The following is a 16,875-nucleotide window of genomic DNA, read 5'->3' as shown; positions in this document are numbered from 1 at the left end:
GGAGACATCAGCTATTTGCACTTAAGTACACACAGAGCTCTCGTTAAATCCGAAAGCATGTTTCCACCTGTTAGTAGGTGTATAGGAATTAAATTCATCAATTTTCTGTTAATTACAGTACAGCACTGATGAGACAGGGAGACCGTAAGCCGAATGCCATTGGGACCAACTCTCACATCTAACTGCAAGACTCGTGAGGAATCTCAGTGCCCACGCAGTCTTGGTTTAGAGACGGGCTACATCTAAGCTCTGTGCCACATCTAAATTAGTAAGCATCTCATCCAAAGCTCCCCCCGCCCTCCCCAGAGAACACAGTGGCCAAAGGTGTTGGAGAGACAACTATTAATTCAATAATTCAACAGCTAAAAAGAAACTGAAGAAATGCCTGAAATGCATCTCTACCACCAGCCTGACTCTTGGAGATACACTCGTGAATGCCGTTACTGATTTCACAGTCACCTTCTCAACCTAAATCTCTTTTTTGCTTTGAAACCACCAGGCGTAGCCACTGCAGAGCAGACCTGCTGGGCACCACTTGGCAGGATTTTGAACTCTTCAGAGCAATGGCCAGCCACATCAGATGGCTACTGGTCAACGGAGCTATGGGTGCTGTGGAAGGACCTGAGGAGCGGGACAGCTTCTAGCTCCACAGCAAATAGAAGGGTGGCGGAGGCGGGCTGCACAACTGTATTTCATGATACCGGGGCACAGACACCACCGGCCAGTGAATAAAGGGTTTTGCTGTCCCCAGACAGCTCCCTCAGCAAGCCTCTGTGCACTTGTGCTTAACTGCAGCCTGCCTTGCTTCATTCTTGAAGAAAACCACTGTCAGATTGCTTCAGTTGACCTGAAGCTAAACTTTCTCTGTAAAAACCAGACAACCACCTCACTGAAAAACAACAAACCATCCACCTCAAGTGCGTTAGGTTAAACATCTGCTATGTGTGTTGTTTACTACCACTACTTGGGGCATGCTACTTCTAAAAACCATAGTCTTATGTCAAACAATTTTAGAGGGTTTTTTTTAGGAAAAAAAAAAAAAAAAAGGAGAAAGGGACTCATCATGCTAATACACTACCTTTCAGAGTACGATAGCCAAGGAAGGCTTTTTGCTTTGGGTTTTTTTTTTTTTTTTTTTTTTTTAAGGAAATGAAATCAGTAAGCCTATGTTAATGTATTATACCCAGTGAATGATTACAGTTAGAAGCTGCATACAGTTCAGAATTTCAATTTTCTGAGGCTTTTGCTCTCCAAAATTAGCTTCCAATTTATTTTGTCAGGTCACCCTTTTCTTTACCTCTACTGTTCATTAGACTGTGAGAAAGTGCTGTCTGAAAAAAAAATAAAAAGGCGTTTTTAGTTCTTTTCTACCTAGCTTCAGAAGTCTGACACTATAAAAAAAAAAAAGTTTGTTTTGAAACTAAAGCAACAACCCCTCCAACTGCTGTAAGACTGCAACAGTTTTACACATTTGCACAGAGCCAAGCTATACTAAGTAAAGTCAAGAAGGCTTGAACTGACTACACCTTCTTCATGCTGTACAAGCTTCTACACTGTGAGTCACTGCCCTTGTTTACTGTGCCATTTTGGAAAAAACAGAATTAATCATGGGCCACGTTTCAAACTTCAGTACAGCTTATGAAGGCCATTCCTAATGTTCTTGAGAATAGGCTAGGAGGAATCTCTAGCCTCATGAGCGCGGTTATTTTTTTTTGTAATCTCCCTTTTGTCAAAGACACCACAGTACCCTTGCCCTTCAGCAGCAGGCAGAAGCTTCTCAGGAGAGATTCAGTCTCGCTCCTGTACTTCTACCTCCATTAAAAGGTCTCCCTTGCACCAAAGATCTGAACTTCAATCTCCAATTTAAGTAAGACCCTGGATTTCAAATTGCACTAGAGATGTGAAACCAAGTGCCAAAGCTGCTCCTGCAATATTTAAGAAACTTTTGAAGGCAGTGATTAACTTTGAAAAAGGCTACATTTCAGAGACAGGTAGGAAGAAAAAGAAGTTGGCAGGGCAGCAGTGAGAAAAATCAGAGTTTTGAGAAGGCTGCACGCTGGGTCTGATCTCTTCCCTCTCCTCCCCCCATCAACTCATAGTAGTGACATGATTCTTTTCAGGTTTTTTTCCCCTCCCCTGTCAAGATGTTAGTTTTGGAGACAGGTGTTTGTTAACAAAGGTTTTTCAAAGTCTGGAGAGCTGCTAGAAGAAGAGGTGAAGGCAGGAGACTCCTGACACGCCAGGTCTATCCGTTCTCCCCAGAACAGGCTGTTCCCAGCAGCACTGCCATACCCACACAGCGGGGCCGCTCGTTATAACGTCCTTCGAGCTGCACCTACTGCCTGCTTTCAGGAGGGGCTTACTTATGGGTTTTTTTAGTGCTTTTCTTCAAGGAGGACACTGAACGCTTATCTGATATTTTCCAGTTATTCCTCCGAAACACTGTAACAAAACCAAAGTGGGTAAGAGTCATTTTTCTTGGGCTTTCCCTACCCGTACACTGCAACAGTGAAACAACCGACTTTCCCAAAACATGAAAGCCAATGATGACATGGGAACCCCCACCTTATTGCTTATGTCAAGTTCATGGGTGTGAAAGCAGTCTCTCCCTCCTGGAGGCCAGAAAACTAACACCAATTCCAGGTTCACACACTGGGATCCACGGATTAGCCAAGACTGTTGGACATAGAGAGGTAAATAAATTAGCACACACCTTGGGAAAGCAACCGTGAACTCCCTGTACTTCAAGGCATGACCTCTGCTATAAAAATGCCACGTGTTCTTCAGGACTGGACTTGCAGCACTGTCAGATTTTGTTTAACATATGAGAGCTGCTACAGTATTTCATATTGCCAAACTGGTATGTTTCAGCCTGGGGAGCTGAAAAGACTGGTCCTGGCATTTACTGATCCTTTAACTCCCTTGATCTACCTCTTCCCCACCTGCCACAGCAGCTCCCACCTCCATTCCTCCCTTTCTGCCCAGAAACAGGCACGATCACATACTTTCGCAACACCTCCTGGGTTGCTACTATATGGACGGCAAAGGGACATGACTGGATCTGTTGCTGCAGGCAAGGAGAGGGAGGGAAGAAATGAGGAAAAAAAAAAAAGGCAAGTACAGCTATGTCAACCACAAGGACTGGAATTCTGGAATTTCATTATTCTGATTGTATTTCCTGCTAGAAAAGCTGTGCCACATCTCTGGGGAAAGGCATCGGGTCAGGCAGCTGCCCGCTGGTCCGTGCCGTCTTAAGCAGCCACAGGAATGTCCACAGGCAGCCCCAGGTCTCAGAGCACAAACAAGGTGATGCAACTCCAGTGTTTTTTATTTTCCTGGTAATTAATAAAGGGAATACAACAGACAGAAGGCTTTTGCTCCCCATTCCACCTGACCTATTTAGGATATTACCAAGGAGCAGAATTTGATTGTCATCATGGGTATTTCTTGGAATTATACAGGGGAGTTCAAAGGTGCAGACAGAAAGCAGCTTTCCACTCCATAATACCAGGAAGGACTATTTGATCGGAGGAAAAAAAAAAAAAAAAAAAAGGGAAAAAACCAGCTGTTAAGCGATGTCACAATAATGTGTTTGATTTATTAAAAATATGAACAGTCTTTTTTATTCATATTTATTCTAACATTTTTATTTAAAAATTTGGCAGGGCAATTTAAAAGGCAGATTTGATTCTCAAGTGAAATAAGATATAATTTTCTTAAAATTCTTTTTTTTAAAAGCAGCAGTGTTTCTCCCCCTGCTATTGGACTCATTTATTTCTCTCTCTCCTTCTCAAACATGCACACTTTACTCTTTACCCTCGCTAATACTGTAGAGGCAGCAGCTCTGGGAAATGAACTAGCTTCGCCTGTGGCTCATACATCATTACAATTGTTAACCAAGTTCCACTATAAAAATCTTTATTACACAGGAGAACACAGAGGCATGCAGGAACACAGCTTTATTTTCAGATACCAGGTTGAGTTTGTAGGGCAGGAAGTTAAAAGACTTTTTCATGCTCTCAGGGTGACAAAGTCTGTTACTACACATTGCAACAACACACAGAAGACAGCTTCCTACTATCCATTCCTCCGCATATCAACCTGTATGTAGGCCTAAGCTGTCTTCTACTTCGGCCAGGGGTTACAACCCATTGTGTGGTGATGGTACCTCAGGTCCTACCGCAGCCCAGGGCTCCAACATTTTATGAGAAGGTGGCAAGCGCAGCCACGTTGCTGCCTACACACTGGAGCTGACGGTGCTCGGGCCACTGGAATTGTGGAAGTTCACCCATTAGCAACAGCGAAGGCTGTCTTGCATGCCTGCTGTGGAGAAAGTTTCCGAACCTGAACAAAAACGCACAGGTAGTATCACTAGTATTTGGTCACTTGCCAACCCAAAGGCTCAGCAGAGTGCAAATGAGAGTTAACTTTAGCTGGAACATGTAACATGTGCCAGCATTCATAACTACGGCTGCTGAGAAATTCCCCCCCCCCCCCCCCCCGCCATTTATCTCAGCACTCCAAATGCAAAACTCTGGCACTTTGGATCATGCGAGCTGTTTGTGTTATTCCCTGAAGGACTTTGCAACCGTGAAGTAATGAGAAGGTTACTCTGTGACACATAAACTGAAGCACTGGAACTGCATCAGACATTATCTTGATACAGCACTTCTCAGATTTTTGGGAAGCGTGACCACCTTTGGACTCCTCTGGCTTATTTGCAACCCGAGAGTCACCGAGAAGAAAAATGAATGAGTTAAATAAAAATCTCTTTAGTCACAGAAAAGTATCAGCAAGACTGATGATTCATTTTTCTGACACGCCTCACATTTCACTCTTACCCGTAGCAGACGTCTACTAGACAGCACAGTGAATGAAAGCGTAAGTCTTTCCATACCATGCTTAAGCAGCATAGTAACATTGCCCTGAAGACCTTCCAAATTGGTATAGCATGCTCTGTCTTGAAAAGACACTACGGCTGTTAATTTCTTAAGCCACAAACACTGACGGTCAAGGTTTCTCTATCAACAGGTATCATAATGGAATTTCAGAATTAAAAGTTTCCAATTAGGTAGAAAAAAAATAAGAGAAAAAATCTCCCTCAAGATTTCGCAGTGGCAATTTTGAAAATAGATCCGAAGCCTGCAGTCAAAATAAACATTCTAGTATATTATTTTCTATGCCAAAACTACTGCTGCCAAAGGCAATCTTCAAAATTTACCTTACGCTGACCTGATGTATTTTTTTTCTTCCCTAATACCACAATATAATTTTCAAGGGGGGGACACACAGGACCCAACCTTCCATACAATGGCTTAGCAGGTAAGCCTTTTGGTTCTCTGAAAGCCCCAAATGGCTGATCATCTCTGGTATGAAGCTTCCTATGGTAGCAAAGTAAGAAGCAGAAAGAGCCTGGGTGGGCAAGAAAATTCTCGCATTTGGCGTTGACGTAAGCCTGAGCACAAGCCGCAGCACCGCAGCTGGCTCCGAGGCACTCTTCTACGGACCACTCTCTCAGGCAGACCCACAAACAAATATCAAGGAATTATCTGAGAGACAGCCACCAAAAGGATTCCATTACTTTTTCCCTGTCAAATGGCAGGTGCTGACTTTTAATGTGAGAAGGCTTTTGCTCCCTCCCTCAAGTGGCGAGGTGACTCTTGGTTCTTGAGTTGTCCTCCGTTTTTCTTTAAAACAAAAATGCCAATGGGAGAAAGTAGTGCTATCAAGCAGTTTTAGATCCCTAGGAGTGGATGCATTTGTGTCTTTAAGGAGAAGCTTACCAAGTGTTAGTGCAGTGTTAATACCTTTGCTCTTTTAAAAATAAAACCAGACTAGCAACGACTTTGAGAAAAATACTTTTCCCTAAACACATGCAGCCCAGCTTAACAGCAGTTTTTGCTAGTAAGTAGGTACAAAACTAAACCAACCATAAAGCTAAATAAAATGAACTAATTTTAGTACTCACAAGCTGAGCAACGAGTAAAAGAAATCTGTGAGTAATTTATTTTTCATCATTTCAAATTATTAGAAAGCAGGGGTGAGGGGAAAAAAAGGATTGTAGAAAGCAATTACTGTCTTAACAGATTCCCTTCAAAAGAGCCTTTTAATTATGACACATTAATTGTATTCAATGAATTGTAATTTTCACTCAAATAAGATTTTTCCTATCTAGCTTCTTTTCCTCAAATTCCCTCTCTGCAATACCCCACAGGTTTCATCTATTTGAGAAGGACTGTTGAAAAGCAAAACCAAGCTCTAGAACATCTGTCCCCCGCCACCCTCCCGGTAAAAGATATAAAGAGGCAGTGAGAGCAGGAGAAAGAGTGACAGGCAAAAGGAAGAACGAAGGAACAACTCTGCTGGAGGAGCGAGAAGGGGGGAAAAGAGTATTGTTTTATCAACCTTTGGCAAAGAGGGAGCAAGCGTTGACTCTTGCCCAAGGCTTTCTGAAGGCACGAGAGCCGACTTTGCTACACGACTGCCCTGGGACGAGCCCGGCCAAAAGCCCATCAGCCAGCCACGCCTGGAGGAAGCCACGCTGGGCGCGTGGGCAGTATCAGGTTCAGCGGCCAAACTTTTGTCCCAAGAGGAAGGAGTTTATGAAGCTCCTCTGCAAGGCTCACGGGCGGTTCTGGGCTGCTAGAGCTTTCGCTGTGCAGAGCACGCAGCCGCTGCCATAGCAAAACCAAACCACACGGTCGATACAGACGTGCTCGAGCTACTTCAGGCGCTGGCAGCAGTAGCGGAGCTCACTGCGTGTTGCAGAGCCACCCGGAAAAGCACAGCAGATCGCTCGTGTGGAGGTCCCCACCGTCACAACTAGGCTGTTACCGATCCGAGTTAGCCGCTTTCTACTAGCTCAGTTCTTTAACGCCGCAATCCTCGCCGCACGGGTGGCTGCGATGTAGGCATATGCAGAGGAGACAGAGTCAGCTAACTTGTTATTTTAAAACTAAGGGAATTCATGTGCAAAAAATTGCACATAAAATCTATTTTGGTCCTGGGCTATTTCAAGTGCTTTGAAGGACACTGAACTAACAGATACAAATTCAAATGTAAAACTTTTGATTTTAACAGCAGTCTGGTATCTGTAGAACACATACGGCATTTGCTTCGTGAGCTCAGATCTACGTAGCAACACCAGGCTGAAAAGCAGCAAGATGTATGACAGTCCCATCAATGGCAGGAAAAACCACTTCCTTTTTCTGAGGCAGCTGAGTGCTGCCTCCTTTACTTTGAAGTTCTGATCTCAAGTCCTAATCTGGGCAGAATTAGGAGCAACAAGTTCCTTTACTTCTTTACACAAATTATGATTAAACATGTATTTCACAGCCAGTAAGAAAAGGGAGAAAGGTATGTCCGATTCATACTGGAGATGCACCTGTGCAAGGGTATGCCATTGTATCAGCTTCCTTTTTCAAACGTAGCGATACTCGACAATGACCAGATAACATTTCAGGTCAGGCTCGCTTCACCTACAATAAGTGAGAAATTTTCAAAGATAATAAAATGTGGAGGCAATGTAATAGCTAACGTGTCCTCACAGACTTGGAGTCATAAGTGCCCTTCACGAAAATAAAGACCCCTGCAGGGTGTAGTAGTTTTTAAATCTGTCTTGCCAGACATTGTCCCTAGAGCGCACAGCCCTCTGGTTACAGGAGGGGAAAAAAAGGAAAAAAAACCCGCAAAAGCCATGGAAAAAAAAAAGATTTCTTCCTTAATAATCCCAAACATCCAAACATAGAGGAATTTCACACACCGTCCCTTTAGCGAGGGCTAATTTTGTATGGAATGAGGTGCCAGAATGCTAATTTGTAAAGGCAGGGACCTTTCCGTCAACCCAAACCTGGTAGGTTTGTTTGCTTTGTCTTTGGTCAAAAATACACTACACCCCACTGCACCATAGCACATCATTATATTAGTCCTGCCTTACAACTTTCAGGTCCTTGTCCTTTTTATTTTGCAGGCATACAACAACAACAACAACCAAAATCTACCCAACTTACCATTTAACAACAGGATTATTTTGCATTTCAATAATACTTGCATTAGATGGATCTGGAGGGATTTTGACACTGACACCTCAAAATACTCCAGTATACCAGAGCACTTGTCTTTGCCCCTCAATCCTTCCTTTTTTCAGCTTTCATGAAGAGCTCAAAAATAAACACAAAAGACCTACATATTTATTAAGAGAGAGAGAGAGAGAGAGACTTGAGTTGGAGCTTGTCTTCTGGTATTTGAACATCGAAGGATCACATTTGCAAAACTTCTTGTATCTAGAAAGACAGTAAACCCCCCTTCAGCAAAATTAAGAAAGCAGAGCTTAGCTTCTTAGGTAATAGCACAGCTCCAGAAATCAGGCCCTTATCACCTAATATAGCAAGACTAGTGAAGCGATGAAATTACAAGAGCAGTTGAATCTTCCCTCACAATCTTCATTCCTTCCAACACTCAGGAAATAAGAGCTATCAACAGTTAAGGAAGAATGGCTGCGTGTTCAGAACTTGCTAATGTGCATGTTCATCACCTTTAAAATACTGAGCTATAAATTATAAGACTCCATGACACACTTCAGGTGTTTAATACATATCCTTCTTTATCCTTTTTTTCTTTAATAGCTGGAAGAAATTGAAGGAAAGGTAACTTCCCACCAATTACACAGAAATTGGAGTTTGTGTTTCACAGCGAAGGCCGTTAGACCCAACATTGATGTTGACCTGAAAACTTCAGAGCAAGTTTACAGGACAGGTTTTTGCTCACCCTCTGCACAGAACAAGCTGCCATTAGGAGAAACAATAGCTGAAACCTCTTCATGCACAGAATGAAAAATTGACACTGTAATTTCAAAAAGAAGCCGTGGCATTCAGAGCACAAGTCGGATCCTATTGTGGTTTCAATACCCGCTAATAAGAGCGCAGCTACGTGACTCTCAGCTCTCAGAAGGCACACGCCTGGTCTCTCTTCGCAATGAAGTTGCAGGAATAACATTTACCTGGTCTCAATAAAAAACACAATTTGGAAACACAGTGAGACCGGCAGGACTACCATTACCTCACACAATGAAGACTAGCACAAGAGGCAAGACGAGGCAACAGTACTTTCTTTGCAAACATTTAATGCAGTCCAGATGGACTTCAAGAAAGCTGTGAAGAACATGGGGTCCTTCAGGAGTCTGACTGTTCTGTTGGTCAAAAGCTCGTTGGAGAAACAAAACTCCTAGGACGAGAACTGCGGTGAAGATAACGAAAAAACCCTAAATGATCTTTGATTCGATTCCTCACAGTGCTTATAATCTCAGGGCAGGCAAAATAATAAAAGATAGAGCAAAGGAATTCCATCAGATTATTTAAAGAAATAAGTAGTAAGAACAGTGCACACAATTCATATTGTGCTCTTGCTACCTCTTATTTCAATCTGGAATTGGAAGAAGCGCACCTATACAGACAGGTGTAAAGCACATAATCCGTCAGGTATAGGACACATAATAACATGTCCGTGAAGTAAGAGACAAATATATCACACTCTTCAATACAATAGACCTTCTTTTTCACCTTTCACATAATTCTTAAGTAGATGTGCATGTGAATGAATGAGATTTAATGGGGGTAATGACAGCTGACACTGACCTGGTAGCCAGTCTGGAGATCTGATAGGATTAGGAAGGATACTGTTGTTATAAAACTGGAAGTGATGAGAAACACTTTGGCTGCAAACACTTTGCAAAACTGGATTGACTGCACTGAAGTTTCCTCTCTTGGAAATAAAATAAATTTGACTTCACACAGCTGCTCTATTTTTATATCGTCAGAACAAGTATTTCAGAACTGCCATTGTGAAACTCAGTTCTGTGCTGTGTTTATCCGCTATATGACAAATCGGAATGGGAACAAAAGCCAAACGGCGTGCCTTAAATGACCTGAAAAATGAAATTCTTTTGTAGTAGCTTCCTTCCAAGAATGGAAATTAAAAAAGGAAAATTTCTAAAAACGCAATTGAGCAGAAAAGCAAGCTCAGTAGCGCTGAAGTCTTTCACAAACGCTCATTCCCCATACTGGCACAGTACCTTTCGACACTTAACGCACACACTTTCAAAGTTACCAGGCACCAACACTATTGTAACCGTGACATTAAGCTTTGTGCCTTTTCTCACAACCTGCTATTTGGTCTTGGTCCACTACTGCCTTGTTTGCATTTACCCGTCCCCTCTCTGCGACACCGTCTGGAGCAGCAGCTCTGCCATCCGCCTTTCTGCTCCGACAGCGCAGAAGCGAAGCCATGCTGCTCTGCAGCTCTTCTTCGTTGCCAGTATCCTTCTTCCTCCTTGGCAAAGCGTCAGGGCAGCGTTACCCCCTGCGTGGGCTCGGCAGTCCTGGGGGAGGCCTGGCTGAGGAAGGGAGTTAGCCTGGGAGAAAGTCCCATGCCAGAGGGGTGCAAGGCTAAAGGCAGGTGTCCAAGCATCACTTGACACTGCAGCTTCTAACGTCAGGCAAAGTCGGGATGGGAGGAGCGTTTAAATCGATAACAGACATCTCTCCTTTTCTACCTGATCATCGCCCAGTCTGACTCCAGCAACTACTCGCCCGAGGAATTTAACACCATCCCAGCTCTTGGCAGTATCAAGATACTTGCTTTTAGTATAAGCGCTGTGAAGGATTCAAGTAGCACTAGCCTGTAGCGCCTTTGCAGCTTTATACTATTCATTGCAAAGCAGAAAAACAAGTACATTTGTGATCTTTAAGTCTTCCAGTTTCAGGCAGGGAACGAGATAAAAAATTCATCTCCATCAAAAGTAGAGAATAAATTTTAACTGCACTCTACTGAGTCACTACATGCCAAGATCTGATTTTGGAAACACAAGCGCATTTATAACCTTACTTACAACCTCGGTGGGCCTACTCGTGAATAAAACTTCACATGTGCTAAACACCACTGGCGGTCTTTTAAATAATTAACTTCGTGAGAACTCAGAACCGGTTCAAAATAGTAGAAGCTTCGCAACCAGATTCAGGGCTTTTTTTTTTCCAGATGGGAAAAAAAGTCACTGAGGCAAGTTTATCTGAAACCTTACATCCCATGTAATACACGTAATACTAGCTGTTAGGCGTAACTGAAGCCTCCAGGTGTACTGAGGGCAGCACATTTCTCCCTCTTAGACCTCCGGTCACATTATCAAAAGCCTGTCATTTTCTTCTTTCTCCATTTCTTCCAATTTCAGAATCCCTCTAGACATGTAAGGAGATGATATGCTTGATAGTCACTTTTTCGACCTAAAATTTTTTTTTCATTTAAGACATACCGAACTGGATTATTAGTCTAATCAAATCTGGTATGTTGATTCTGGCAGAAACCAATATTGAATGTTCCCTGAAGTAATGAAGCACACACAACGCCACACTAACAGAACTAGTCAAGTATACAGCGCACGACATGGAGGAAAAATTATCTCTTGGCCTCTGTGGCTATCGGGCCACACCTTGATACATCAGACGTAGTTAGCTTTTTTTGTTAAACTCCATTTACTGAGCATAAAACAACGCCACCCTTTCTCAATACATGTATTGATCCTACCATCATACTTTTCAATTAGAGTGACGATGTGGCCAATCCTCTTCTATTGAAGGTGTAAAAAAGAAAGAGCTCACGGAAGTCCAGAGACGCAACAACGGCTGGGCGCTCCCTGTTGGCTAGGCATTTCGGCATTCATTGGCTTTTTATTACGTAGAGGAGCTAAAGCAGAAGAATAAGGACTTTTTTGTGTACACTAGGAACGCAAGGACCTAAACTCCCAAAGCAAACGTGAAGTTCTGAGGGAAAGCCCCGAGGGTTTTCAGGAAATTAATCCCCACTCAGCTGACCAGTCATCCCCACCAGCTGCCCAGCACCGCTCCTCCTGGGATCTCATGACACAGATGAAAGAGCAGCTACATTGCAAAAAAAAAAAAAAAAAAACCAAACAAAAAAAAAAACCAAAAAAAAACCAAACCAAAAAAAACTTTAGCAATGCTGGTGAAAGCAGATGGAAGGGACGATTCAAGGAAACACGGTCTATTTGAAAACAATATTCAAAACGCACACGTTCTTCGTGTTATTAATGAGCAACACATGAATTCCCGAAAGAAAGGGCTGGTTTTGCCTAGCCATCACTTAGTTTAGCAGGAAGATTTCGAGTGTTTCTCCCGGGGGCACCGGCAGGATCTATCAGAGCACCCAATCACAATGCAAAGCAGCTTAAAAAAACCTCAGCAAACCAACAAAAAAACCCCAAACAACAAAAAAAAAAAAACCACCCCCTGACTCTAACCCACACTCATTTCCACTGCCGGAACAACTCGCTCCGAATCAAAACGCCATGAGACAGCATGAAACCGGGGACCAGCTCCGCAGGGTTCGGTCACCGGGCCGGGGCAGCGCAGCCTCCCGCAGCCGCTGCCCGCACCGACACCCCCCCCACAACCCCTCCCCGCCGCCGCCGCCGGGGCCCCGGGAGGGCGGGGAGGCGCCTCCCGCCCGGCCGGGCCGCGGAAACTCGCTGCTGCCGCTCCGGGCACCGGCACCGTCTTTCGGGGGGGTCGGGAGTGGGGGGGAGGCGCCAGCACTGAGCGCCGGGACAAAGTTGCGTTTAGGGCTGGGAAGGCGGGGGAGGGGGGGAGACTCCCGCCACCGAGAAGAAGTTTGCCGTCCCCGTCCTCTACCCCCCCCCCCCCCCCCCGCCACGCCCGCAGCCCCCGGCCCGCTCCTACCGCCTGCGGCGGGGTCCCGATCAGCATCTCCAGGTAGTAGCCGCGGCCGGAGTCCCCCTGAAGATTCTCCACCATGGCTAAAAAGTTGAGGCTGCCCCCGGGATCCGAGGCTAAGGCCAAGCCGTCCGCGCCACCCAGGGGATCCCGCTGCCGGCTGCCGCTGGCCGGTCGCAACACCACCGGGGCGGGCGGTGACCCGCCGGGAGCGACCGGATGGGACACACGGAGCGGGAGGGAGAAGAAAGCCCGGGAGAGCCCCGCGGTGCCGGCCAGGAGGAGCAGGAGGCCGGGAGCCGCCAGCGGGGTCCCCATCCCGGTGGCAGCGCGGCGGCCGGCGGGCTCTTCCCAACTGCAGCGGCTCCGGCCAGAGGCAGCGGCCGCCTGGCTGCCAGACTGGAGCAGCCAGGGGCGGGGGGAGGAGGAGGAGGAGGAGGAGGAGGAGGAGGAGGAAGAAGAAAGGGAGCGGCTTCCCCACGCCCCGGCTTCATCTCCCCCTCCCCCGAAGCGAGCTCCTCCTCGCGTTTCTCCCGTACGATCCCCGGGCAGCCGGAGCGGCCGGGGCCCCGGCCGCTCCGGCTGCCCGGGGATCGTACGGGAAAGTTGCTCCGGGCACGTCGCCCGCGGGAGAAACTTCCCCGGCTCGGCTTCAGCCCAGCCCGTAGCCCCGCTAACGGAGCGTGACGGGCACGGTGGGGAGAGAAAAGTTTCCCCAAGCCCTTAAAGGGAGAGCGGCGAGCCGCGGCGGGGAAGGCCGGCGAGGGCCACCGGGGGCTTCTCCGGTCCCTTCCCGCTGTGGCGACGGCGGCTCGACCCTCACAGCTCGGCGGGGAGAGCCGGGCTCTGGCAGCCTCCCTGCGGAGCTGCCCGTCTCGGGAACGGAGGCTGTGGCCGGGTAGGGGGTGGAGGATGGTGATGGGAGGGAAGAGGAGGAGGAGGAGGAGGAGGAGGAGGAGGAGGGGGGGGTGCAGGGCCGCCCGGGGATGCGGGTGCGTCTCCCGCAGGGGTGTCGGTGGCAGCATGTGTCTGCGGCGCGGGTGACAGCAGCAGCAGCGGCGGCGGCGTCTGGTGTGAGGAGCGGGCGTGTGTGTGTGTGTGTGTGTGTGGAAATTCATCTGCTGCACTAATAAGAGCGAGGCATGAAAGACATCCGCTTGTGAGAAAGCCTGCAAGGCTTTAAATGTCTTCATCATGCATGGAATTAATAACAGCAGTCAAGTGTGGCCTTTTGAAAGATGGGAACGCTTAGGACGGAATTAGCGTCTACACCTCTGGAGTAATGACGGTGCCGGATAGATCATTGGATGGAGCAGATAGTCCAAAACCTTGAAAAATAACGGGGGGCGAGAGTCACTTTGTGTTCTTTTCTGACCCTTCCCCCCATCCTCTGTAGTAGATAAAGTTGAAAAATATCCGGCTGAAGTCATGCATACTCTCAGTATCCCCGACCAATTTGCTATCCCAGGCAACCACCTGGTCCGTCCTTGTGTGTAAATCTGCTCCGAGCTGCGTGGACTAAGATCCCTCGCCTGCCATAGTCAACAGCAAGGGCTCCCTCCCTCCCTTCCTTGGGAGGGCATAACCATCTGCAAGGTTTCCAGGTGTTTCACGGACATTAAACGAAGTTCACTAGGAGGTAGCCAGTAGTAGTGTTCATTCCCAGGAAGGCTGAGCAAAGTATTTGCTGGGAGCGTACTCGGGTGAGGCTGTTACTCGTAGCCATTGCCAGAGTTGCTTGCGGAGGATAATCCTTAAAAAGAAAATTGGAGCCTACCTGCCCTTGCTGAAGGAAAAAAGGTGTTTTCACTTGTTTTTCCCCTGATGTTTCCAGCACTCCTGCCCTCTGTCACTTAAAATCTGGAGCCACTTTGTAGCTCCTCCCTTAGATCAGTTCAGTGCCTCTGCTGCAGTTAGGTGCTTTCCCCTGCATCCAGAGCAGGAGGGGGATCTGGTCCCTGTCCCTGCTGCCCGCAGAGCTCTCCGCGGGAGGAGGAAAGTGCTGTAGTGCTCTCAACCTCGCTCTGCCACAGCTGCGAGGGTGGGAAGCCTGCAAGAGGCTTGCACTGGCTGGGGACTTGGGTAGAGGGCATAGATGAAGCTTGCGCTCAGGAGGTTATTTTACTTGTGGGAAACTACCTATCTTGGTAAAGGGTGAAATTGTGCAAACTTCCCCCGCTGCAGGAAGCTTTCTATTTACCCGACAAATAGGAATGTGAAATGTTGCAGTCCCGGTATGTCTAGTCTCACCTGCTCTAGGCAGAGCTGGAAAATGCTGCTCTAGGCAGAGCTGGAAAATGCCGCTCTAGGCTGATGGCAGCTGAACACCTGAGGGAGTGGCAGCATGGCTCACAGAGAGAGGTTATCTCCAGGGTGTTACAGTAATGGCTTTTTCTAGCGTAGCTGGGATAGCGACAGGTTGTACTGTAAGGCCTGTCTAGTCGGAGCTGAAGCTGAAGGGGAATTAAAATGCTTAGGGCGGCTCTTCATGGGTGAGCTGAAAACCGGAGAAATGCCCCACCCCTTTGAAAAAGGGAATGTGAAAAGTAATCAGGAATATAATTGAACACCCCCTCAGAGTGGTAGGGATGTATTTATAACAGTCAGCAGCTATATACATTTTGTTTTAATTCTTTTACAGTACAGTAAGTCTTCCCCCTTGCCACTGTTGCTAAGATACGTTACCATACTTCTGAGTAAAGAAATCCCCGTCAAAAGAAGTATACGGTTTTCAAAGTATAGAAGATACAGCATAGCCTTCAAGTGTTCAAGAGAAAACTTGTCTTTTTTACATACTGTTTGTTAAAAGTTCTTCTTGTCCTGTTTTCCACAGACCGAGGAAAGTCTCGTGGTAAATGCACATCAGACAGCTGCTGCATATGAAATGGTGTACGCGTAACCTTTCTGTCCTCCCATCGCATCAGCACAGCGGGGCTTGCGTTCATGCAATAGTGTGTTGTGAGGTTTCTGCCGTGCCTCGTCTGCTCCTTTATTTACCTGAGTATCTGATAAGGCTTAGACTGTGTCATGTGCAGGTGACTAGTCCCAATGCATTTATGAACAATGGCAGGAATGGGCCTTAAAAGAGCAGTGTACACAACTGCTTTTCAAAGAAGACATTATAAAGTCCTCCCAGAGAGCTGAACGTAACTATATCTAAAACATTCCTCAGAGGGGAAACCATCTGTATGCAATGAGTGCCACTACAGTCGATACGCACATTTATTTCTTTGTGTATCACATACAGTAAATAAACAAAATGCTAGAAATAGACACCAGTTTAAGTGTCTGTACTCTTTGGGTTTTTAGGATATTTGGAGAGTCTTGTTTTCTGTACTTTTGTTATTCCAAATATGTATTCTTTGAGTAAATAATATAAAAAAATCTTTAAATGTCAGCCCCTGTGAATGGGTCTTTTTAAAAAGTCGTTTGTCCACATTTAAATTTGCAGGTATATCTTGACTTTGGTCCAACTCTGCATGAATTTAATTTGATGGTACTGTGGTTCTTTAAACCTTGAGCCGCTTGCCAGTGAATTAACGTATGTCTCTGTAACATACCCTTCCACCAGTATTTACAGAATACAGCGCATCATAAGAATGCAACTGCTCTGTGTTATGGACAAAGTGTATTAGCTAAGTCAGAAGGACAGTTGCTATATGGAGGTGTTCAATCAGGACGGTTTTGAAAACAGGCAGGAATGGAGAAGGTGGCTGAAGCTGCAGAGGAAGTGCTGGAGCTGATCTGAGCAGAGGAACTCTGGATGGCCAAAAAGAGATCCTCTCCTTCCAAAAGGGGAAGCTATTAGGGGACTGCCCAGGCTGAAGTGGTTCTCTGCTGTGCATCTGAAGAAGTCAGGCTGACCTGTGCTATCGTTATGCAATAAGGGCAGATGGACACAAAATAAAGAATTCTGTTCTAAAATTGCTTTGTCTACTTTCTGTGTTCCTACTGTTAGCATGATCGATACTTCAGTTTTAAGAAGACTGATCGCTCTTTACTGCTAATTGCACACTGGTACTGAAGGAAACGCAGCTGGACCTGCAGTGTACAAACGGGTAATTTGCAGATTGCAGAAGCCTTGGGAGAGGGAGATTTTGTTCTTCCTGGACCTGACTGGGAAGTGGTCTTCTCT

At 46.1% G+C, this 16,875-nt stretch overlaps 1 protein-coding gene across 2 annotated transcripts in view; it reads right to left on the bottom strand.

Moving 5' to 3' along the window:
• BACE2 (beta-secretase 2) overlaps positions 1 to 13,127 on the bottom strand; it is a 55,776-nt gene extending 42,649 nt beyond the window's left edge. For both annotated transcript variants that reach the window (XM_049835066.1, XM_049835065.1), the window contains exon 1: positions 12,747 to 13,127. In XM_049835066.1, the coding sequence (XP_049691023.1) occupies positions 12,747 to 13,058 (312 nt within the window). In that variant the 5' untranslated portion in view covers positions 13,059 to 13,127. The remainder of the gene's footprint in view (positions 1 to 12,746) is intronic.
• Positions 13,128 to 16,875: the final 3,748 nt, after the last annotated feature.

This window comes from Accipiter gentilis, chromosome 32 (genome assembly GCF_929443795.1).
Source record: "Accipiter gentilis chromosome 32, bAccGen1.1, whole genome shotgun sequence".
Taxonomy (NCBI): Eukaryota; Metazoa; Chordata; class Aves; order Accipitriformes; family Accipitridae; genus Astur; species Astur gentilis.
The sequence above is the reverse complement of the archived record's forward strand: the minus strand, read 5'-3'. Positions and strand labels throughout refer to the sequence as shown.